The sequence below is a fragment of the Aquila chrysaetos genome, chromosome 2, assembly GCF_900496995.4.
Source record: "Aquila chrysaetos chrysaetos chromosome 2, bAquChr1.4, whole genome shotgun sequence".
NCBI classification, from domain to species: domain Eukaryota; kingdom Metazoa; phylum Chordata; class Aves; order Accipitriformes; family Accipitridae; genus Aquila; species Aquila chrysaetos.
Genome location: NC_044005.1, coordinates 40,203,537 through 40,228,304, shown reverse-complemented (window position 1 = coordinate 40,228,304; position 24,768 = coordinate 40,203,537). Strand labels below are relative to the sequence as shown.

The 24,768-nt window shown below is 36.1% G+C and overlaps 1 protein-coding gene across 12 annotated transcripts in view; it reads right to left on the bottom strand.

Moving 5' to 3' along the window:
- The window catches only part of PCNX1 (pecanex 1), a 93,260-nt gene that overhangs the window by 40,795 nt on the left and 27,697 nt on the right, over positions 1 to 24,768 (bottom strand). For 6 of the 12 annotated variants that reach the window (XM_030030560.2, XM_030030551.1, XM_030030542.1 and 3 more), the window contains 6 exons: positions 18,253 to 18,385; positions 13,367 to 13,551; positions 5,615 to 5,705; positions 3,834 to 3,891; positions 1,489 to 1,706; positions 173 to 326 (listed from right to left, as the gene is read on the bottom strand). In XM_030030560.2, the coding sequence (XP_029886420.1) occupies positions 173 to 326; positions 1,489 to 1,706; positions 3,834 to 3,891; positions 5,615 to 5,705; positions 13,367 to 13,551; positions 18,253 to 18,385 (839 nt within the window). The remainder of the gene's footprint in view (positions 1 to 172; positions 327 to 1,488; positions 1,707 to 3,833; positions 3,892 to 5,614; positions 5,706 to 13,366; positions 13,552 to 18,252; positions 18,386 to 24,768) is intronic. The other 6 variants (XM_030030531.2, XM_030030520.2, XM_030030569.2 and 3 more) reach the window with 6 other exon arrangements.

Here is a 24,768-nt window from a genome sequence, read left to right as displayed (position 1 = left end):
AGTGAAGTGACCTTGCATGTCCATCTATTCAACTTTCCATGAAGCTGAAGTTTACTCATTTCTTCTGAAACAATAAACATGCATTTTTTGACTTACAGCTCTAACTAACCTGCAATACCCAACCAAAGTTATTTCTATTGTTTATAGAAAGTTAAGATAGAAATTAAAATACCTTCAACAGTGAGTACTGACAACTGGCTATTACCAGGCAGAACTGGAAGACCCAAATATCCTTGAAAAAGCCCTCTATAAGAAGTACAGAGCCCAGAAATGCAACTAGAATAGCTAGGATGACAGCTAACACGTTCTCAAGGATCTCACGATTCCTGTATTAGAGAGACAGGGGAGGAAAAAAAAAAAATTAAAAGCTAACTATGCCTAGAAAAAGCTGCAAGGGAACAGTTAGGGTCAGAAGTTAACAAGAGTTATGCTGCTGGTAAAGTAGTTAAGAATAGATTTGAACTTCCCTAGACTATCCTAGCACACTGTCTTTTAGCAAAGCTAGGAGCTACCAGGTTTTCAGTGATAGCTGAAAGCAATTAGTATCTTATGGAATTGAACTTTAAACAGCAGAAGACAACTTCAGCAGATAACTTGAGAAATAATTCAAATGCTTAACCAGAAGCATGGTCTGTAACAAATCTATATTCAATGCCCACACAGGATGATTACAAGCCTGTGAAAAATATATGCATGATAGCTTACCCATATATAATCTGTCATTCATCATTTTGTAATGAAGAAACTAAAAACACTCTCACTTGGCTAAGATAGGCCAAGTGGAATAAAGAGAATTCTATGTGATATAGGTAGTGCTGAGAAACAGAATTAACAGTATTTCTGCCTAGACAGAATCACTACTATATTGTTTATCTCAAGGAAGTTCATTACCAAAATTTAAATACTCTATATATTCCAAAAGCTGGTAACTGGGGGTGGTGGGTGTCACCTTCATTTTATTCCACTAAGTAAATGCAGCAGGGACAACAGGTTATGGTATTAGATGACCCTTTGGAAAAATGCTTTGAAACAGAAGGTAAATTTTCTCTACTTCCTGAAATAATGTAAGTGTATGCCAGGTTCTAGACCCTTTCAATTCGTTTTTTGGAGAAGATTATTTTCTAGCTTTAAAGATTAGCAACAAATCTCTATTGTTGACTATTCAAATATATTATCACCCCACTCACGCAAAGTGAGGGTTGGGTTTTTTGGTTTTTTTGGCTTTTTGTTTGTTTGTTTGTTTTTGTTTGTTTTGGGTTTTTTTTTGTTTTGGTTTGGGTTTTTTTTTTTCCCCCCTTTTTAGCATTGCTGGAGAAAAAAGGGAGAGTAGCCTTCATTACTTTAGAAATACTGCATTTTGTATTATTCTTTCATCTTTCAGAGTACAGCAAGTACAATTCTCTAAGGATAGCTTTATCTGTATTATTCACAGTTTAGTTACCATTTTTTATCTTTACTTTGAGGTCTAGTAACATACAAGGATCTCACCTATCAAATAAAGCCAGAAGAGTTAATCTATCAAAATTGATGCTAATCCAAAGCTTAGGAAGGATCCAAAAGCGATAGTACTGCTTGACTTTTTGAGCTGCTTCCTCTTGAGGTTGCATGTGGTCCTGAAGGTCAGGGCTCAGGTCAATATCCTGCTGCTCCAGCAGATCTGTATCCATGGTTAGCAGCCTGTTCAACCTGATCTGAGGAAGAGAAAGCTAAGAGAAAGTCAGTATCAACAAAAGCTCGTTTTTATTATATCACTGTATTCTACTGAAAACTGCTTTGGAATAAACTGCTAGAATTATTTAGTTTCACTTTTGAGAAGTTATATGTTAAACTCGGTTCTCGAGCTTCTACTTACTTTTCCTATCCTTATAATGGAAAATGAATAGCACCAGCAGCAATAATAGTTTGCATACAACAACTGTTTGGCATTTTAGCATATACCTTATTTCAAATGAAGTATGAACATGTCTTCCAGGCACATTATCCCATTTACTCTGAAAACTTCAAATTTGAAGACAAGTAAACTGATATGTGAACAAGAATCATGTATACTACAAGAATAATCCCATTCTGAATTTAAATAAATTACAACACATTTCATATAGTCAGCTAATCTGCATGCACACCCATGCTGAATGGTTGTTTTTGCATGACAAAGCAACATATGCATGCATCAGTGGTCAAATTCAAACTCACTACATTCAGAGTATACTCAAAGTAAAGAAAAGCTCTACCCTAACTAGTCAAGTACTACTTATGACTGACTATATTTCTCACCTATTTTGTAGTTTGCCACTCTAGAGTTCTCTTGAAATCACAGTAATACTAACAACCATAAAGGACATTTAAGGAGAGCACTCAGAAGGTTAAAAAGTTACCTAACCCACTTTATAAATTTCATTAACAGGCCAAGAAACATCTGAATGCGCTGCCCTTTATTCTTAAACAATATCGTCATTAAAATGTCATTTATGGAAAATCTTCACAATCTTTTAAGGCAAACAGTAAAATTTAAATACTCATGTCACCTTTAAGTGTCAAAATTATAGTTTTTCCTTTGTTTGTTTGGCTTTATGAAGTTTAACATTCGGTTTCTTGTTTTCAAAATTTTCTCATGACTCCTTAAAGCATCAGCCTACTGTAACTATGCTCAGCCAGCTTTTCCTTCCTAGAAAAATACTAATAAAAACAACAAGCAGGAACACTCCCTTTCTAAAGACATTTAAAAATTATGAAATGTAATATCTAAGATAAGCTGTGTCAGAAAACAGCTGCTTTTCTGACTTTTTAAAAACTTGGTTTCTTAAAAGGTAGAAGCACTGTAATGTAACATTTGTCACACTAATAATAAATTTTAGTGGAAATTTCCATTTATGCACATGGGCTAAGCTTTTATAAAAACAAGTTTGCCTTAAACAGAATCATTCCCTCCGACGGTACCACACTGGCAAACCAATAGCACATAACAGAAAAAGAGGCTGCATTACAAGGGGGATGGTGGAAAGCAAAGAAAGTTCCTCTAGCAGACACCAGGTTTGAAAAGCACGCTCTGGATCAAAGGCACAACCCGGCAAATGGAGGTCTCTAGCTCCTCTGACAGATGCTGCATCCATATTTCATTTTCTCTCTTGATTAGGTCATTAGGTACTTCAATATACTTTACTTTGGTTTCCTAGCTTAAGAATCATGACCATAAGAATCATGACCATTTGCACTGTTTTCATGACACAGCAGAATCAAGAGTACAGGTATGTCTGGACTTGCCAAGAAAATAAAAGGTTTGAGATCACAAAACTAAGGAGTTTTAAAGCTATTTACAGTATGAAACAGCGTAAGCCTCTGTCTTTTTTCCAAGTCACTCCTTGCGTATGAATTAAGATTTTGTACAGCAGATTCCAACAACAGATTTTTAAATTCCTTTCAGGGAAATTACTGAAGTTTCTCTTGGTCAGAACACGAAATTTATTCTTTCTGCTGCCTGCTACTCTTAGTAATGCACGAAAGGAAAACTCTGTCCAAGTTGTCCAGTCATCTCTGGAAACCCTTACAAGGTATCTCAGAACACCCAATTTCCACTTGATTTAGAAAATCACTATGCTTTAGATCAGAGGAAACCATTTATATCTAAATTTTAAAGTGCTATGCAGAAAGATGAGTTTGTATGTATGTATGAAGACACTGCAACAATAAATAAATACTTTAACTTCATTTAAACCCAGGCAAAAATCCTTCTTAAGAACAAAGAACTACCACATAGGATGATTAATCAATGCTATAAAATTGGAAAGTCTTCAGGTTTTTTTTGCATGCTTTAAAAATAAATAAGAAAAACTTACTAGATCATGTGGATAAAAGCGAACTGAGGTAGAACTCGATACGTGAGAGTCCGTGTCACTATAAGAACAGGGGAAAGACTTCAGATTATAAAACTACATTTTATTTCAACAGGCCACTAAAATTTTCTAGTCTCCCAAATTAATTTTGACTCCTTGAAAATTTTATCTAAAAATCTTTCTTTAAGTTTTTCCTTTGATCACATATTTTAAATACAAGTATCCTCTTAGTCTTGTGCATTGTGGTAAATTCTGTAGCTATAGCAAATCAGGAGACTCTTTACCCTTACGCTTGGTATAATTTTCTCAACACCCTAAGTTGTCTAACAAGGATTATCATGACAGTGATTATTCCACTTGAAAAACGAAGATGTTTCATAATCTGTTAGCTACTGATGTGTAAACACGCATCACCTCTAAAGGAGTGCAGAGTCCACTATGCATTCACATACAGAGTTTTTGTTAATTCTATATTGTTTTTATCAAGGTCCAAAACCTGCTAAAAATAGTACATACTTAACACGAGTATACTGAGTTAATCTTAAATTGCTTTTGAAAATCTTAACTTTAAATAAACTTAAACCTCTGGTAAGAAGAGCAAAATTACTTTGCAATTTCCATTCATTAGAGATGAGGAGAAATTTCTCTTACTGTATGAGAGTCCATATCCAACCATTGCTTTTTTGCCCAATTTTGGATAGCTTTTGGATGTTTGTATTCCATGTAAATCACATGGCTGTAAGACTTGTATCAAATTTATGCAACTTTCCTTCAGTTCCTTGCCTTAAGATAAAAACATTCTTTGTTATCAATTTTACTTCACTGAAACTCAAGTATTCTCTAAAGCTGAGATCTGATTATTTAGATGTGGCCATTTTGTTCCTTCCGTTAGCACATAAAACTTCACAACAGCAGCCATCAGCAAAGCCATTGCATCTGGAACATGCAAGCAGTAGAGGCAGGCATTGGCAGCTTTGTGCAAGGAATACAGAACTTTTTGTCAAAGTTCAAGTCTACAAAAGGCGCTTGCACACTTTCACAGGAAAGATTTGAAGATGGGAGCTTTTATATTCATTACTCCATAATTCCAATAACTATTCCACCTACACACAGTGGGAATGTGTAGCATTCAGCATGACGCAATAGCTTCAGAGCAGTTCTATGTAGTGAAGTGGATTAGGGCAGGGGGGAGCATGGGAGGTTTTGGGTTGTTTTTCTTCTGCCTCCTGTGCCTTCAGAGAAAGAAAGGGCATCTTTCCAACAGCAGATGAACTTTCCAGAATGTAGCTGGCTATTTCAACTGTATGTCAAATTTTAACCTCAGGCATGTTAACACTTCCATGTATTGTTTCATGCCATCTATGAACTTAAGAACAAATTTATCAGTTTACACTTGCTTCACAATTGGAAGTTCATTTGTAAATAAATTAATAGCCATTATGGTCAGCAGCCACCTACTTTCCCCAAACCTGCGTTAAATCCTTTAAGAAAGGCTTTCTATAAGCCAATCAAAACCACATTTGTCAAGTTCTCAGTTTGGACATTTATTGCTTAAGCTAATAGTAGTCTTCATTTTCTGAGATTTATTTAAGTGGAGAAGATTATTTATGCAGTTAGTGTCATCTTCTAGTAAAAATCACTTAGGTTCCAAAGTAAAAGTATATGGATAGTATTTTATATTGATTTTTTTTTTAGTCCATACTAAATAACCTTTTAAAATTTAAGTCAAAGATTTGGTTGCAGTAAGACAAGAATCATCACTCTTGACTGGCCTTCACACACACCAGATGTTGGATGCTCTTCTTGCAGCTGGCTCAAAGTTCACAAGTGACATGTCGCAGCCCCCTGTCTCGTAGAGCGTAGAACTGAACTTACCTATTAAAGAAAAGGTAAAAAGCAGGTCAAAATTTCATAGTGTTTCATCCCACTGGCACTAGTTTCTATTTATTAACTTACTACTGAGATCAATTTAGACATCTAAATTTACATCAGCATCAAAATATAAAATGTGATTACACATTAATGTGTCAGAGCACACAAGACATTAGCTACTCAGTCCTCTTTCATACTGTTTTACATGACATACATACAGTAAACTGCAATACTGAATTAAATTTTAAGAGTTTGTATTTACAAGATGTCACCATTAACACAACATAAGCACAATGTAAGCCTTCCCCCCTGCTGCCGCCCCCCCCCCCCCCCCCCCCCCCCCCCCCCTCTGGAGAATAACCAGGTGAACAACTTGCAATGACCACCACCTTCAGTCCTTCCCCATTCCCCCACCCCTAGTAGAACAATCAGTAAATCACTCGCTATCAGCATTTAAGAACCACGGCAGAGATTCCTCACATGTACTGAATAAAATTCTTTTGAGAGGCAGGTGTCTATTCGATAAGAAACACAAAGAGTGAAAGAAGTGGCCAGAGATGCTTCATAAGTTCCACCTCTAGGAAAACTGAAAAAAGGAATGGCAGGCAGAGATTTATTCTACAAGCCAGAAGCAAACGCTCTGGTGTAAGAACAGAAGACTGCAAACTAATTTCTCAGATAAACCATTTGGAGTTACTGGAACTCCATTAACCATAATTTCCTAAAGTTTTCATTCAAAAAGTTTTTAATAACCAATATCAAGCTATTCTTAAATATATAGTTAACAAAAAGTAGCTGGAGATTATAACTCAAATGATAAATTACCTTACTCACAATATGATGTTTTTACAGTGCCTTTCTCCCACAATAGTCTGATCAGAGAGATAAGGATTGTAATTTCCCCTGAAGGCCAGGTTCAATATATTTCAGCTCTGAACACGGGAAGCTGATTTTGAAATTTTGATCTCATATGAAGTGTTCTTGCCAACTTCTCCATCTCTTCTAGCTCAAAATGCTTCTTAAGCCATGATGCAAAGCATGCAATATTTTAAGATCTGCTTATACAAAACAAAAAAAATCCCACTTAGGAGCATCTGAAGCAAAAACTGCATACACCTCTCAGCCGCATGTCTCGCAGCTCTTGCTTCTTCTGTTGATAGAGTATAACAAGCAGTCCCAGGAGAAATACCTAACAAGAATTAGAGCTTCCAATCTTTCCCCCTTCTGCAAGAACATAACCTGTTTCTGATAGTGTTTTTTGATATATTTAAAAAAAAACCCAAACCAAAACACCACACTATGATCCTGCTCCTACTTCTCTTCAGACCCACAGACAATAAAGTTCAATTTAGAATTGTTTGAATGCAAGAACGTTAAACTTGAACTGGATGATTAAAACCAGTGAAACTAAGGAAAAATACTGGTATATTGAAAATATCTTCATAAAGCTTTCTACCCTCAGAGGGGGCACTTCAAACCAACTAGACACATACCGCCACTGTGCTAAGACCAACCATTCTGACAAGGCAGTCAGCTACATAGTTCAGGAGTCACATACAGCACGCGTCAGAGCTCAGTAATGCAACAGCTCTTTCTCAATATTTAATTACATCTGCTATAGGCATTTGTAAGGAAATACAAGTAGAAAGTTCACTTGTTAGGGTTTTTTCCTCTATAGTTAAGATTTTAATGAAGAGCTTCAGTTAAATATCCTTTGGTTTTTAAAGCATAGTGTAGTAAAGAGTTGTTACTGAAGTTTAAAATTTAAAATAGTGCAAGAAATTAGGAATCTTCTTCCCCACAACTAATAAACAACCTTAGTTACACAGGGCTATTTCTTAGCTGCATCAGTAAAAAAAAAATCAACAGCAAACATGAAGGTATTAGATAATATGCTTCAGGTTCTAGTCAGGACAAAATTATGCATTACTACGGAAAAATCTGGGCAACCAGTCCTTAAAAGAGAAAAGGAAACTTGGGTTAAAGTCTTCATGTTTTTGCACTACTGAATTGAGAGCTTTGAAATTAAGCTAAGTTTTAAATTAATAAAATTCTAGTCACAGAAATTAGAATATGCTACTTGCAAGATACAACTTCCCATTCTCTTGGGCTGAGATAATGCATCAGACATATTTGTTTCAAAAGAAGTTTACTGAACTCTTACACACATGAAATCTCTGAAAGGGGCCTCAAACTATGAAAAAATTTAGCATAAACCACTTCAATTTAGAAAGCATACAGTTCCCTCACATCCCACTTGTCTTTGAATCTGTCAAAATTTACTGCATTTGTATTGTTGCTATAAGTACTGCACGGCTATGGTAGGATAAAACAAACCTAGTTAATAGAGAGGTAGCAAACAGACAGGACACTTAATTTCAATTGTTTACACACAAACTACAAAACAGACTCAGGTTTTGCCATACTTGCAATTCACCTCCCTACTTATACAGACTTCCAATTGAAAGTTACCTCTCTGTCAAGGAAAGTATGGCTTCTCAATAAAACAAAGTTGCCTGCCTCCTTTTTTGTTTTGCTTTTGGTTTTTGTTTTGTTGGGGGTTTTTTGTTTGTTTTAAATCAAAAGGCTCTCCAGAAAAGCCTCAACTCATCCAAAATAGAAAAGATTACAGGACTATTCAGTGCTGTTCAGGATGCAAACCCTAAGGTATGGCTGGAGATTCTACAGCTGAGCTCCAAAGTCCCATCAATTAAATACTTTTTAAACTGTGTGAGATAACAGCTTCCACACAGCACACTCAAACTCTAATGAAGGATCCCAATGCTCCCAAGATTCAATACATATGGATATACCTCGCATTTTTAGTTACCCTGGTAATTTTCTGTCCCTCCCATTCCTAGCTCTCCCACAGCGTTCTCTGAAGTATTTTTAATAGCATCACACTGAAGAAGCTTAAAGTTTTTCCTTTAAGGACTGTAGTTTTATCAAGTTGTGAACAAATGGCAGCCTCAGAAGTTTATTTTACAAATAAAGAAATACAGCCCAATAGCATGTTTGTCCACTACGCCGAAATGCTTGTAACTTCTCCCCCACCCCTCAAAAGGAGAGCTATGAGTTCTTAGCAAATTGAAGTCACCCAAACAATATTCTATTTGGACCAGGTTACAAAAATAACAAAACCAAGTCACTGATACTTAGGCACACAAATCCAAAATACATCTTCATTCTGACATGAAGAGAGAAAAAGATGAATGCACTTCCTTTGAAACAAGTTTCCTTGTTTCAAAAGACAAAAATACCTCATCACCAAGTCCAGTGACAACCACTTAACAGTTCAGTGTACAAGCTGGTGTTCCCAGTTACGGGAATCAATGAAAGCAACAGGCTGACAAGCTTACACAGATGAAACTTGGAAGACTTAAGTGGCTCAGGATCCAAGTAAAATGGTGCTCTGATCATTTCTTCAGCTAAGTTATTTTCAGCACACTTCCCAGTTTCCCATCTAATAACTACTACTTCGTTTCCCATCTAATAACTACTACTTCGTTTCCCATCTAATAACTACTACTTCGTTTCCCATCTAATAACTACTACTTCGTTTCCCATCTAATAACTACTACTTCGTTTCCCATCTAATAACTACTACTTCGTTTCCCATCTAATAACTACTACTTCGTTTCCCATCTAATAACTACTACTTCGTTTCCCATCTAATAACTACTACTTCGTTTCCCATCTAATAACTACTACTTCGTTTCCCATCTAATAACTACTACTTCGTTTCCCATCTAATAACTACTACTTCGTTTCCCATCTAATAACTACTACTTCGTTTCCCATCAAACATCTCAAACTAGTTCTGAATGTTGCTAACACTTTTTGACTTTAGATCAAGATATATTCATCTACTACTTGTGACAATATTTTTTGAATCCTAGTCAGCAAAACCAAAGCCATCAGAATTTGAATACTCTGTAGTGTGGCAAGGAGCCATCATTTCTAAAGGTCAAAATTTTACCTTCAGCTGGAGTATGAAGACATCTAAGTTTCCAGTTAGAACGCTTCAAAGCGATTCATTTTTTATTTCTATGAAGTTTGTCAAGAGTAACTTACCTATTATGCAGAATTCCACAGACTACAAGATATTTTCAATAGGAACAATGGGAAGTGAGTACTTATTTTCTACCTGTACCTTAGAAAATACTCTCCCATCCATCCCAAATAAATTACATCTACTTAATTATAAAAAGGTATTGAGGAACTGATTCTAAATTGTTTCTAATCAAGTAAGTAATCTGTATACATTTATCTTTAAAGAAAAGTTTTGATCTTCAAGACCATCCAACTGCCTTCATAAATTAAAATACTTCAGTAAGTCTGAAAGGTTATCGCTTACATCTAAGTGATACAGCCAGAAGTCCAACATAGCACTATAATTGTATTGTAAAGCTCCAGATGACCAGTTCTTAATCGCAAAAGCAATATTAAAAAAAAATTCATCTAGCTGAGGACAAGAGGCTGTTATTTCACCCCAGTTTCAGAAACTGGACATCTGTTCTAGCAACTCAGTACATGGATTCCGAACTACTTCACAAACTGTAACACCTACAGCCTTCGCTGCAAGGACTGAAAAATCTCACCCATCACCTACATGCCTTTTATTCTCACTAATAGCTGATTCTTGAGACATCAGTACTACCACACTGTGCTGTGAAGACTGTCATTTACTTAAGTCACAGTATGTGTGTTGCTGCTTTCTGGATTCATACTATGTTAATCCTGCCTATAATCATGGCACTTGGTCTGCCACCTTTCCTTTCCATCCTGCTTCCTTCATCCTCTCCCCTCATGAAACAACGTAACTGATAAAAATCTTTCTACCTCAAACCTGGAAGACTAAAGATAATACCTCAAAACATCTCTTGCCTTACTCCCAGGACCATGCCCAGTTAAAGATGACTGTATAGTCACCAGACTGCATGTAGGCTAGGCATAATACAGTAAGGCTCATCCTTCATAAAATAACTTGATTCTGTCTAACAGACATGAATCTTTAAAGCAAACAAAAAAATAAAAGTTGTATGTCTTGTTAAAAGCTGCAGCTTGACATCAACACATAAATGGCAAAAGTGTAGAAACAGATACTGCATTGGTGCACAAAAACAGGAGTCCTAAATGTGGGGGCTTTTAAAGTAAAATTAACACATGCTCTGTTTGTCTTCCAGAAGAGCTGGAATATGCTGATAGAATTCCAGTTCAGAAAAGAAGTTCTTATATGCATTGTACAGAGATACATAACCCCATCTACTATGTTTGTCCCTTACATTTCCAGCTGCTGTAAATCAGGTTTTGTTTCCATGTCTTTTCCCCAGCCTCTATTTTCAACATTTTTTCTGCCCTGGGCAGTCACAGTGATTCCACAGTGACAAAGAATTGGTCATATCGCCTGCGTTGCTTTGATCAGCATCAGAATAAAAGTTAAAGAAAAAACAAACTACTAGCTTCCTGCACCCCCAAACCATACACAACCTAAAGTAAAGTAAGGGGGTCATCTTTCACTGTAATGTGTCTTGGGACAACAGAGCAAAACCAACAGCCTTAGACTTAAGGGAAACAGAGCAGTAGTGTTACTTCATCCCTGACTGAGGATAAAAAAAAAAAAACACAAAACAACCAAGCAAACCATGTACCAGTTATAAGGAAAAACACTCTGCCTTCTTGTCAGGCCTGATAAAGGAATCACGCATGTGAAATCTTGCGCCATTTTGCCAACCATTTTACTCTAACAGAAGACAGTACCTGTCACACAGTCTGCTATGCGAACTAGAAAATTTGATTTTCCTAAAATAATAAAAACAGATCTGGCCTACAATAGCTGCTTTCACTCATGGAAGGTTTCTAAACAGACACTCTGAGCTTCAAATTCGGAATAAACCCGTATTATACATCAGATTTTTAACTGAGCAGATCCTGGAAGTTTTGTGCCTCCCAAAGGCAAAGTGCTGCCCCATATAACTGTAAGCATAGTACAGACAAAATTTCAGAAGAATTTAGCTATATAAATTTCTGAAGACTCCAATACATACCAAGTGCAATGAATATGCCTTTTTAGGGAGCCTGAATGCAATGTTGAATTCCTAAATGATTCACTTACGTTACTATGTTGTTGTAGAAATCAAAGTGCTTAAGAAGGTCAGACTTGCCTAGATTGTGTATTAAATCTTGAATTCTGTAAAATTTGATTGTATTTTGGGTAAGATGAACCAAATCCTTCAAATACAATAATGGTGGCTTTAAGAATAAATCTCAACATTAACCTTGGAGAGATATAACCAGTATCCCTGAATTTCAGAGTTATATTCCAATATTTTTTCAAACAAGAAGTGAGAGTCCAAATTCAGTAAAGACATCTGTAGTTTCATGTGACAGCTTTCAGAGACACATACAAGTGTTGAGATAGAAGTCTCGATTTTTCCATCTAGAAACTAGTAGAGCCACAGAATCCAAAACGAAAGTTATTGGATAAGTAGATTGCGTGTATTTACCACATCTCTAGTTAAATTTTATAAAACATCTTGGAGAATGTCAGGGTTGTTTTCAGTTTGCTTATATTCAATTTTTCATTATATTGCAGCTAGATGGTGCAGAAGAATGGCAATTTGTTAGCCAAACACATATTTAGAGTGGTACCACAGCCTAGCAACTCTTGACGTCTTCCCCACTGGTGGAGTAAGATGACAACTCGCTTATCTTTTAGTTCTGGGTTACAGTAAGTTCCAAAACAAGTGTTTTGTCAGTGTTCTGAGCTAAGCTGTACTTTTAGGTTATTACAGCTGACAGCTGCTCAAAATACTGTCATTAATAACTGTCAGTTCTAGAGATGCCCATTTTAATAATTTAAAGAATTCCATATTAATGCTGAAGTCATAAGTAATTCAGGCCATGTATAGATAGCTGCAAAGATCCCCGTCAGGAATTTTTCCACATCTGCCCCCTGCATTACTGTGTCGCAGGAGATCAGTCACTTACAATGACCATCTTAACTTCCTTCTCCCTAGCAATTTTATTAGCTGCATAGAAGTTCATAAATAGCTAAGAATACTACATAAAATGGACCATGAAGAACTAAGGAGCACTATAAGGCTCCATGAAATGATGGCATTTGAGATAAGAAAGAGTTCAGATTTTCTTCCAGTCTCAACCTCCTAAATTAAGGTGTACATGAGAAGTAAAGCACTCCCATTTACATGAGGATTTCTTTTTTGAACAGCAGCTAAACAAGACTCATCTAAAAAAGGTAAGATCAAGAATTCCTAGGGACCATAACAAATATTTTTTTCAGGAATATTTTGGGAACCAGAAGATCCCCAAAGTTGGTCTCAATCTCTGCTCAGCTACCTGTGACAACGCAAGAAAACTTAGGCATTACACGCGTTACATAGTTCAAGTCACAAAAGCTCTCGCACCATCACTACTCGTAGCTACGCATCCTTGGAGCATTTCCCACCATGCATTTGTTAGAGAAAGTGCCTGGAAAGGCGATTGTGAAAGGCAAGGAATTTATGCGCAACACAGCATTCCAAGAAACGCACCTACAAGACTCAGAAACAAAGCTAAGGTTAGCTGACTTTCACCGCGTTATTACCGATATATCTGCCGTATTAAAACTTCCATGTCACCAAGGTTACATAAGGCCTGCATACCAAGTTCATCGTGCAAACTGCTACCGCCTACAGCAGATGCAGTGGCATGTGATGCTTCTAAGTGGACACTCCCATTTCTCACCAGCAAGGAGGCGCTAGCGCCGAGCACAGCTGCCTGGGAAGGGGGGCGGGACTGCACTCTGACCTGGGAGGAGGGCTGCTGGCCTTGCTGACCATCTTGAAGGCTACGAGAAAACACGGATGGGGGACACATTACCAGGAAGAAGAGAAAAATAGCTAGAAGTGAAGCAAAACAAGACTTTTTAGTTTCAAGAGGAACACTTAAAGAGAGTAGAGCATTACGGAGCCACTTACTAGGGCTAAGATAACCCACGAGGTCTGCATAGCAGAATATTTGGACACTAGTTACGTCAGTAATCTAGAGATACCATTCCTGTCCTGCTTCTTAGGAGTCATATTGCTTTCTTAGATCTCCCCAAGTCACCCTCAAGCATGTTCTTCTAAGTCTTAATTTGGGGGTGCAAATGCAAATTACCAGTGGTTAGTCAAATTGTAGACTAACCTGAGGTTATCACCTATACACACTAGTCACTATTCCAGTCTTCTCAGGATAGTTAGGGTCCTTTTCTTGCTCATTTAGGTATGACTCCATCAACTGTTTAGTTGACCGTTTGGCGGTTTTTTTGGTCACAATAACATTACCTTTCTTGCTATTAATCTGCACTCTAACTACAAAATGTCTTTAACATTTGTTAGTAGCCATATGCTACCACAGACCTGGTAGATAACTGTAGTTAAACATTTGGATTCAGAATTTTTTTTTTTTTACCATGTTAAGAATGCTTGTAACAAATTACAAATTGGCAAAAGTTTTAAGTCTATTTTGAAGTTATTTTGACAGTACAGCAAAAACTTTATTACTCAGTATTACTACCACAACGAAATTCTTCTATACCCAGACATATACCTGCACCAAAAAACAGGTTCTAAAAGTCAACTTGGGCTTCAGAGAAATTTGTAAATTTCTAGCCATACGAGTACACAATGCTTGAAAATGTTAGTTCTCCTCTTCACAGCCTTCTCATTGTTACACAGCTTTAAAATAGCCTTGCAAAGTTCAATATTTTTTTAATAGCTTAATATTAAACATGGCAATGTGTCAGAATGCATGACATTTCCACTTCTATACCACAACTACTTTGCAAGATTAGTGTTTTTATTATCCTTCATTTTGTGCATTTAAAGAAGTTACTGTCAGTCATTAGCTGTGGGACGTGATGAAATTAAGAAATTACTTTTTTTAGACAGAAGAATTTATATTTTAAAGACTACAGAAAATACCTTGAACACTTTTGAAAAACAATCTTTATCACCTGTTGCTTTTAACATTTCATTGTTTACTGTGTGATGCTACAATTGGCAAGTGAGGCAACTGAAAAAGCATGATCTCACTAAGAGTTGAAGGGTTATATCTGATGTACTTGCTTTTAACAGTATTTTCTAGAACATCTACTTTTCAGTTCTTTTGTTAGACCACCACTGGAAAACAAAATACGGATATAAGTATAAGAATAGGTGTTAAGAAAAGCTCATGCAAAATAAAGCAGACATGCACACAGCTCATGAGGTAAAAAAATTGCAACTCATTATTTATTGTATTCTAACATATGTCAATCCAAACTTTAAATTCGGTGTTTTGCTGCTGTACACAAGGCTTTCAGTGAGCTACATGGCAACAAAAGCGCTAAGGAAGCTCACATAGGTGCCAGCCTTCATTGTCTCCCTTAAGTATTATCAGCAACACCAAAACAATGCTAAACAATACTGCTTTCCCTTAAATAGTAGCTATGTATCAAAAGGTATATGCAAAGTTGCCCTTTCAGTGGTTATTCATATCTGTTACAATAAAAAAAACCCCAAACATTGACATTAACAGATTGCACAGATATGCAAAAGATACATTTACTCTCTACCTAATTAATAATTACAAAAATAAAATTCTACTTCAGACAGTCACTTGCATTCTCACATCAGACACACATGCGTACACCATTGACTACACAGGATGCCAATGCATACTTATGTTTAAAGTGCCCAAAACACTGTTGACACTTAAGCAGCACAAAAGCAGGGGTGGGTGATTGTTTTGTGGTGGGGTTTGGGTTTTGTTTTGTTTTGAAGTTACCAGACAAAGTACTCCTGTGTCTAATTTAGCATCAAACCAGCAGAATTTACTAGACCAGGTTTTACTTAAGAGTATACCATTGCCAAACACACACATATACAATGCCACTGTCTCTTTTACTAAACATTCCACAGAGGAAGTGAAAAGTAATTGCAATAATGGATAGGAAAAAAAAAATTCAGGTTGAACTCAACAGGTTCTAAGGGAACATCCCCACAACATCCAATTTTATGCCAGAGTTAGAAGATTAGGAGATTAAAGTTTTGCTGGCAAGAATAAGAAAGAAGCAACATCAGGGCAACTAAAGATTAGTAAATCTAATACTGTTAGAAGTTTAACATCTGAAGTCATATGGATTAGCAGTATCAGGAACTATACCAAGGCAGCTCACCACTAGCATATACAAGTAATGTCAGTACAGTTGCAGTGATATTCTGAAAAGATATTGGTAGTAACTGGTTTAAAAAAAAATAATCTGTATTTCTTCACATTTCTTCCTTATGCACAAATTTTTTTTTTTTAAATCTTTAAGGGTTTCTTCCAGCAACACACAGAATTTACAATGACATTAAGCTACCCATATAAAGGAAAGTTTTTTCAGACTATTCATCTAGAAATCAGAACAGTAATAAATACAATTTTTCAGATACGTTCCATAGTTGGTAGTTCAAATGGAATTTATGTCAAACAAATCTGAAAGCACTTTGGTGTTTTGTTGGAATAAGGCAATTTAACTCCACTCCAAGGGACAGTCATTTAGCATCACAAACAATACTTTCAGCAAAATAGCCTCACTAAGTGTTCCATTCTGAGCATATGTTTATAATACAAGTATTTCTGATAAGGTGTGTCATTACGTCAGAGAAAGTACAGAGTTTTGTGGGTTTGGTTTTTTTATTTAAAAAGAAACAAATTTAGATAACTGGAAGATGCATAGAGGAAATACAAGGCTAGAATATTTGATCTACTTTTTCACCCTTGAACACCTTGTTTGATTAAAAAGTTACTTCCACCAACTTCAGTTTTCTCATGATCTCTCACTGAAGTCCAGCTTAAGCCATGGGAACCTTAATGACTGCACTAGTACATGAAAATGAGGCAGCTGTCAGTCTCAGTTTAAGGGAGTCCTTTATTTACCCTACTTTCTACCGGTTTAAGAGAAAGAAAACTCACTATTTTCTGGCTAATGCACAGTTAAAGAGCTCTGACTAGTCTGCACAGCCTCTTATGAAGCAATACACAAAACCATAAAATCCTCCTTTTAAAAGAAAAAAAATGAGAAAAAAATCAGAAGCAAATGAATGCAGTAGAGCAAAAGTGATCTAAGAGAATGCAAAGTTTTAGCATCCCTCACTATGAAGTAAATCACTAACTGAAATATGAACATGCTATGTTCAGCAAGACCAGAAACTTAAAAAAAATAATTGAAATTATCTGATTACTGCTACATAGTGCACTAGCCACAAAAACCACATCTAACTAGTTTCAGTCCTTGATATAGCAGAAGTCAACCCTTCAATTGTTAGACATTAGGTACCATTCTTAAAATCCCCCTACCTGAGGAAAATTTACAAACTTAGTCCTTGATTATTTCAGTAGTACCACAAAGATGGCACAATTCCTCCCCCATCCTCTAGTGTAAAGTATTTTCTTTTTGTTTGCTCAGTTTCTATAGTTTTTTTCCAGTTAAAACAATTACACAAGTATTCCTGAAACACAAAAGCAGACTGCTCTTATTATTAAAAAATAGCTTAGCATATGAAGGAAGATCATTGAGAATATACAACATACATAATTATTCCTGCATATTTATCACATAACTGGAGAAAGAATTACTTTGATGTATATGGGGGAGTGTTCCTTCCTCTACAGGCAATGTTCTGCTCACCAGATTCTCCAATACCGTAGGCAACCATGGAATTGAAACACTTTAAAAGCAAGTTTAAAAAAAACTTATTGTGCTTGCTGCTTCTACTTTTCAAGCTGACAGACCAGAGTTGCTTTATGTAACATATCACTAGGCTCAGTATTATTAACAAATGGGCCAGTGAAGGTTGGGAACTCCTGGGATACATGTAATAGTACATTTTAAACATTGCCAAGGCATGCAAAGTGCCACACAATTAGATTTAATACTGAGCAATACTGTGCATTTTATAACAAAGGCATCGCTATTACTTTATTATTTCTCTTTTGCTGTGAAAAGCTGCAGGATGTTCATACCATCGTTTACCTGTATTTTGTATGTGCAGAGGTTCCAAGTCTAATTTAGCTCTTTATAATGTTCTGCCATTTTGTTTTTATGCTTCTCTCTCTCACCATCTACAGATGTGAGAAGCAATTACAGTACTAGTCCCTAATGCTTGCTTACTTAAAGGAAAGAAAACCAAAATGAGGAGTGGTGAATATTTTCCTGGGTTTTTCTCCTTGCTTGAAAGTAAAAGTTTCTGAATTTTTTGATAAAAAAAACACTGAACCTAAGTTTGTTAGCATTAGTTCATTTTGTTACCAATCTGAAATCAGCTATAACATGTTAGAGACTGGCTATCCTGATCATTTTGAAAATAGTGCCACATATACATGCACAATTCAACAAGCCCACAGTGACATGCAGTGACAGCTCAAGGAGGTTATGGTGGGGAAGGAAGTAAAAAGTGCTTTTCTGGCAACACTGGTGGGTGTGGGGAGAAGTGGTCTGCTGCATGCATGCTAAATATGGTGGAACATTTAGATACCCTACCTGAGGGGTGATCCGATGAGCAATGTAGGAGGGGTAGGGTTACTCCCTGCATTGTGCCGGCGTCGTACTGCCTGACGCCTAAATGTGCTGCGTTCACGACGAAATGTGACAGTCTCCTCGCTGGCTTGTGCTGCTGCATCAAGACAGACTTTAGGTCAAATAAGAACCCATCCTATTTATGTAAACAGTAACTTAAGACTCCTTTCTTCCCCCTGACCCTCCCCAAGTTAATGAATTTGACTTGCAACAACAGAAGTAGCTTATTCACTGACTGTTCAAATAACCTGCCTCAAGACAGGATCACAACACACAATTATTAGTAAAAATTTGGGTGTTTGGGAGGTGGACTCTGTGTGTGTGTCTTGAATATACAGCTTGTTTTTTTTTTTTTACCCCCAGATCCAAATAGCCAGTTTGCAAAAACAGTTGGGTATCCCAAATCCCTTCCATTTACACAGGGCAGGAAGAGACACAACTGATCTGACTCTTTACCTCATTTAATAGATAATTAAAGGAGAAGCCTAAAGGACAACTTAGAAAGGCTGTCTGCCACTCCTCACTATAACATTCTCTTCTCAATTTTGTAATTTCTGCCAAACAGGTAGGGTTGAGGTTAACCTCATCATACCTCCTAAGGGGACAAAACAGAGTTGCTTTTTTGTTTTTCCTTGTAAGCACCAAGGAATACATGTTGCTCATTTTAGACTAGTTACACTATGATTTGGAAGAGCAGAGGGTTGAGATTAAGTGAGATAACTACTTCTTTGTAAGGACTGGTGTTTGTTATTTCAACTCACTAAAAAAAAAAAACCCAAACAAAAAAAAAGGTTTGGTCCACTTATAAAGCAACACTGTAAAAACCTGTATATACTCAAAGGAATCTAAGATTTTTCCACAGATTACCATCCAAAATACACCTGTGCTCCCTAAGCTTCACAGTCTGAACAACTTTGGATTTGGACTGCTTAATGGTATGTCTGCAATCTCAGAGCCTTCCTCCTGAACCAAGGAAGCTACTAACCAATTTGAATGCAGAGCACTAGAGAGCTCAAATGAATGGGTCACAGAGAAAATAGGTTTTGGCAGGCAAGTGGCAGGGGACGGGGACCAACAAACAAAACAAAAAATTTGACATGAAGTCAGTGCAAGACGAGAATCACAATCTCGAATGGGAAGTCACAACTTGGTAGCCAAGAAGCCTGTTACTAGAGTGAGAAAACCAAGGGTTGTGTCAAGCCAAAAAAAAAAAAAAAACCCACAAAAACAAAAAAGAAAAACACTAAGGGAACAATACTTTTTTATGCAGAAAGATCACAGGCAGAGTAGTCCATGTTCACTTAAGTGCATTTCAAGTTACAACATTCCTGTCATTAAGCTTTCAAAACTTACCAGCAAAGATGCTAATGCTGGTCTACAGGGAATAGCAACCTGTAGCAACCTACTACTGCTGCTCTGTACTACTGCCATTGCTCAAGCAATAAAGGCTGCATGGAATAAGAGTCTAATTCCACCCATGAACCACAGGTTATCAAGTGAATACTGTATATGAAACTTCAACCTGTAGTTTGCTTTAAAAGCTAAGCTACATGGAGACATATTTTAAGACCAACATCACAGTTATAAGCATTTTATTACCAAAATGTCAGAAGTGAAGGACATCCTTAATTCAGTCCTTTCCTATATTTTCAGGAAACCTGTGGGATTGCTTACTTTCTCCTCACTCCTCCACAACTGTTTTTGTTATTCTAAGCATGAATAGATGATACTTCCTCTTCAGTGTACTTCAAGAATTCAATACATTTCTCTTGTGGTTTAACATATAGCTTTATGCTTTGCTTTTAATACACAGCCTAATTCCTTCAAGGATTTCTTTATAGCTCTCATACTTGAAGTACTGGGAAAGTAAAACACACTAAAGATAGTATAAATCCTGACTTTTCTCTGGTGAATTAAGTTAACACACAAGAGATCAAAACTGCCCACTAATTTTGGGTGCCAAATTGTAAAGCTCAATTTTTCCAGTGTATACATCAGCATATAAAAACTCATATTCACAACTCAGCTTCCACTGACTTTAGATGCAAAAGCAATTCCACACATTTCTGCTAATCAGGCCATAGTTAAGCACCATGAAATAAAGAACAGTGACTAGTCTTAACTAAAATGTAAACATCTTAATTACCATTAAGATGGTAAACATCAGCATTCATTACATCTTAATTACCATTTGCAACTACTTAGCAAAAGCAGCATTCAAGTGCAATTCTTCAAGGCAGCATACTTAACACTGACAACATCTGGTTTTCTTTTCATATCCTTTATTCAGTAAACATCACCTTCTGCAATAAGTGAAGCCCAGATTATGGAAACACTAGAGGTCCTTTCTACACAGCTCCAATTTACCACTAAAAGCAAGTCTACCTCAAATACTGACTGAGGCAGTGTCCTGTGATAAAAATAGAAAAATATAAACTTGGTTGAAGATTAAAAAATTAAAAATCAAAATTTGTATGTACTTGGAGATTACATTCAAAGCTGCACAGGCAAATAGTTCTGGCATTTGCTAACTTTTTATTATTTCACTTTAACCTTTAAAAAAAAAATCAAAGTAGATTTTAGTGTAGCTTTCTACCTAAGCTACCAAGGGATTTTTGATTTATCTTGAAACTTTTCTTCAATGTACATCTTCTATATACACTCCTCCTGAATGTAGGTGGTGACATTCAGAATCACTAAGCAGGTCTATACATTCTTTTGAAAAGACTGCACAGCTTTTCAGCCCAACAAACTCCAAGTCTGCTAACACTATGCAACATCTCAAGAAGCGACATGTTGAAACCATGACTAAGTTAAAAAAAAAAAAAAAAAAGAAAAAAAAGGATTACAGTTTGAAGTATGGAAGCCAAACTGAGCAAAGTTTGGCTTTGGTTAGTTGTTTTGGTTTTTTGGGTTCTTTGAGAGTTTTTTTGTTTAACAAAACCCTCATTTTAAAGAACACACAGGATTAAAAAAAAAATATACCAGTATGGAAAGCTACTTATGTTAATACATGTTATTTGTGTTTCTACTTCTCTTTAATGAGAAGCAGTACAGCTGCTCGTGAGTTCACCAGTAGGATGTAAGATAAATTATCTTCCTAAATTATCTTCTATCATGCTCTGAGAGCAGTTTAATCATGACGGAAATAGCTTTGTTTTAACATAAATAAGCTTCCTTAAATATTTACAAAGTAACATAATGTTTTGATGTTTAAAACCAAAGCTAAGCAAATAAAAATATCCCCATAGGACATTTCCCCAGTTCATGGGTTGTTTTTTTTTTTTTTTTTTAAATACATCTTTAGACCATCACTCGCACTTCTCCAATGCTGCTACTTACAACCACTTACTCTAGACTCCAGAAAGGTAAGATCCAACATCTAAACTCATGTACAAAATCTGGATCTAATAGGGAAAGATAACATAGGTTATACTTTACGGTTCCTGCTTACTTTAAGTAAATCAGTAAAGGAAGACTAGAATGTTTGTTGTTAAAAGTCTGTTCTATTTTTCTGTTTTATTCTAGATTTTTATGTTGAAACACTACACTTCACTAGTGTCAAGAAATTTAAGTATACATTTCTTCTGCATGATGTTGGGGGCTCAAATTCATACAACATTATCTGTTCTCAAGAACAGAAAAGTCAGGCTTGAAATTCAAGTGCACAAGTTAAAGATACAAACCTACATCCCAGAGATCAGTAACACTAAGAGATGGAGATGTAATGACAACTTTATAGCAAACTTAACCCTCCCACACCTATTCCCAGCTATAATACACCTAATTTCAAAGACAAAATAATTTGACTTTTGTATTTGTTAATGCTACTGTGCATATAAACATGTATTTATTAAAATTAATCTTTTTTTTTCTTTCATTACACTTCTGATTGGAAAAAAGCTAAATTAGCAGTTACACACTTAGAAAGTCATGAGGATATAATTTTGTCGTCACACATTTAGAATGATACCTTGCCAATAAAAGGACTAAAATTTATTGTAGAGAAAATTCTAGTATAACAAATAATTCACATCCCTTTGCCAAATAGCTGGGAATATCTGAACATAGGTTGAACTATTCTGACTGCAGGTTACGCCTTTCCAAAATTTCTCTTTCTATACTACATAAGTGTGTTTGATGTAATCCTCTGTAGTTCCTCAAAGTTTTAAACAGAACTGAAGACTCAGTTTTACACTACAGCTATACATTTGTTGTACAATACAACTAGCTTTAAGAAACAAAATGAAGATATTTTCTTTTTAACATGAACATTTACACATACAAGCCAAAGCTTTTATATCACCCTGCATGTATGTACAACTGCTTCTAACCAAAACTTACAAGATGAAAACTGAAAAAGAATTTCCAAGTTTTATTGCATCAACAACTCCCATTTCATTTTTGCTAGGCAAAAAAGCTGAACCCAGTGCCTCAGATGAGTTCCGAAATAGATAAATTCTTCCCAAGCAAGAAGATTCCTGCAAAGATATGGTATTGAGGTAATACAGAGGTAAAGTACCCATGTGGGTAGTCTCCCATGTGGGAGAACCCACAGTTCTCAGAATAGAATTGCAAACTTCAGTCTGACTGGAAAGAAAACAAAAAAACCCACACACAATGGAAACAGTGTCCCTCACTCTTCTCAAGAAGGAAAAAAAAGCCTAGATGGTTTTGAAAACGAGTCAGGTTAAGCATGGTTAAACCTGTGCATGGAACCCGAGTGATGCTTGGACATGCCATTTCTCTCCCTATCAAGTGGGAAACTGATCTAACTATTTTCAACCAGTTGTAATGACCAACCCTACAAATTCTCAGTGAGAGCTGATATGAATAGTTTATGACTCGTGCATTCAGATAAGCAATGAAATCTGTCTTCTAACACTGAACATACTTTGCCAAGCCAAACAGCTGAAATTTTGCTCTTCTACATTGAGCATCTATATCTCATTTGTGTTCAAAACATGAGAAAAGCCATACTTCCCACATGCATTTATGGGTTAACACCACCACTCTCCTCACAGTTGAGGCATTCATAGTTTATTCTCATATGCCCTAACACTGCTTTAAAAACCGTACTTGTAACATACCCAAGTAGAAAGGAGTCTGTTCAGTCCATATCTTCAATATACAGTTATTAATCCCCATGGATTATGCACCATTATAAGACCTACAATTGCAGGGATTTCTTTTACTTCTCTGATGAAAAAATAAGTATCGGCTTGTAGTACTGTAATTTACTGTGGACCTTTAATGAAAAACACACCAATGATAATTTCTGAAGAATGGAGACATGGGCAGCAAAAGAGAAACAATGAAGAAGAGAGGGACATCTCTTAAGATATAAACTTTTGCTAGAAAATAAGGCAGAGGAAAAAAACACACAATTTAGGAAGGAAAGCTTGTCACAAAAAAAGAAACAACAAACAAAACCCCAAACAAACAAAAAAAAAAACCCCAAAAAACAAAAAACAAACACCCACCCCCAAAAAAACCCAAAAACAACCAAAAACCAAACCTGAAAGAGAAACAAGGGAAGTAAAGCCCAAGACTTCAGTGTTGTGGTTGAATGTATGAAAAAAACAAGTTTGAGATGAGGCCGGAAGAATATTTACAATTACATCGAACCAGTCACTACAACAATCTGAAAAGCAAAACACTGTCAAGCAGGGAATAACCAGGACAATGAAACCATCTGTTTTGCATTCTGAACCAATTTTACAGACCAACTTAACAGACAAATTTCTATACTAATGCCAAAGATAAAACTAGGAGTCTCAGTTGTTCTACTTCACTGTACTTCCCACTGGAATTATTCCATTTTAAAAACATTACTCACACAGACTTCTTGAATATAAAGTTGATGGACTTGGGGTCAAAGAGCTAAAGCTATGACCTAATCTGATCCCCTACCCAATATAGTCCCTATAGCCAGGGATTTGGGTATCAAAAGCTAGTAGTATGTTCATGAAGCAGACAAATATTCATAACCTACATTAATCTTCATGAAACTTAATTCTAATTTTGTATTTGCATTTATTCACCTTAAGGAAAAGATGTTTTACATCTTTAGAACACACAGCATTTCCAACATAAGTGGTATTCTATGTTAGTATGTCATACATAGAAAGCCATGTTTGCTTTGAATGGGCTTCTATTAACTGTAACACCAAATGTTAATTAGTAGCCAACCTCAATATATCCTGGAATTACATGTCATAGCTACATTTGGCAGCAATGTGAGCACTTCCATTACAGTTCAGAGAGCTCTTGGAACTTTCTCAGCTGTATGCATGACAATAAATCCAGGTACATCTACAAAGGTGCATGAAAAAATTGGCTTATAAACTTAAGTTAGTAGATGCAGCTTCATTTTATACCAAGTACCAAAAATTCTTATTTAACTCCTGTTTGAGATGAATACTTGGGAAATTTATGAACAACACATGCTACTTGTCAACAAAATTGAACCATTCTTTC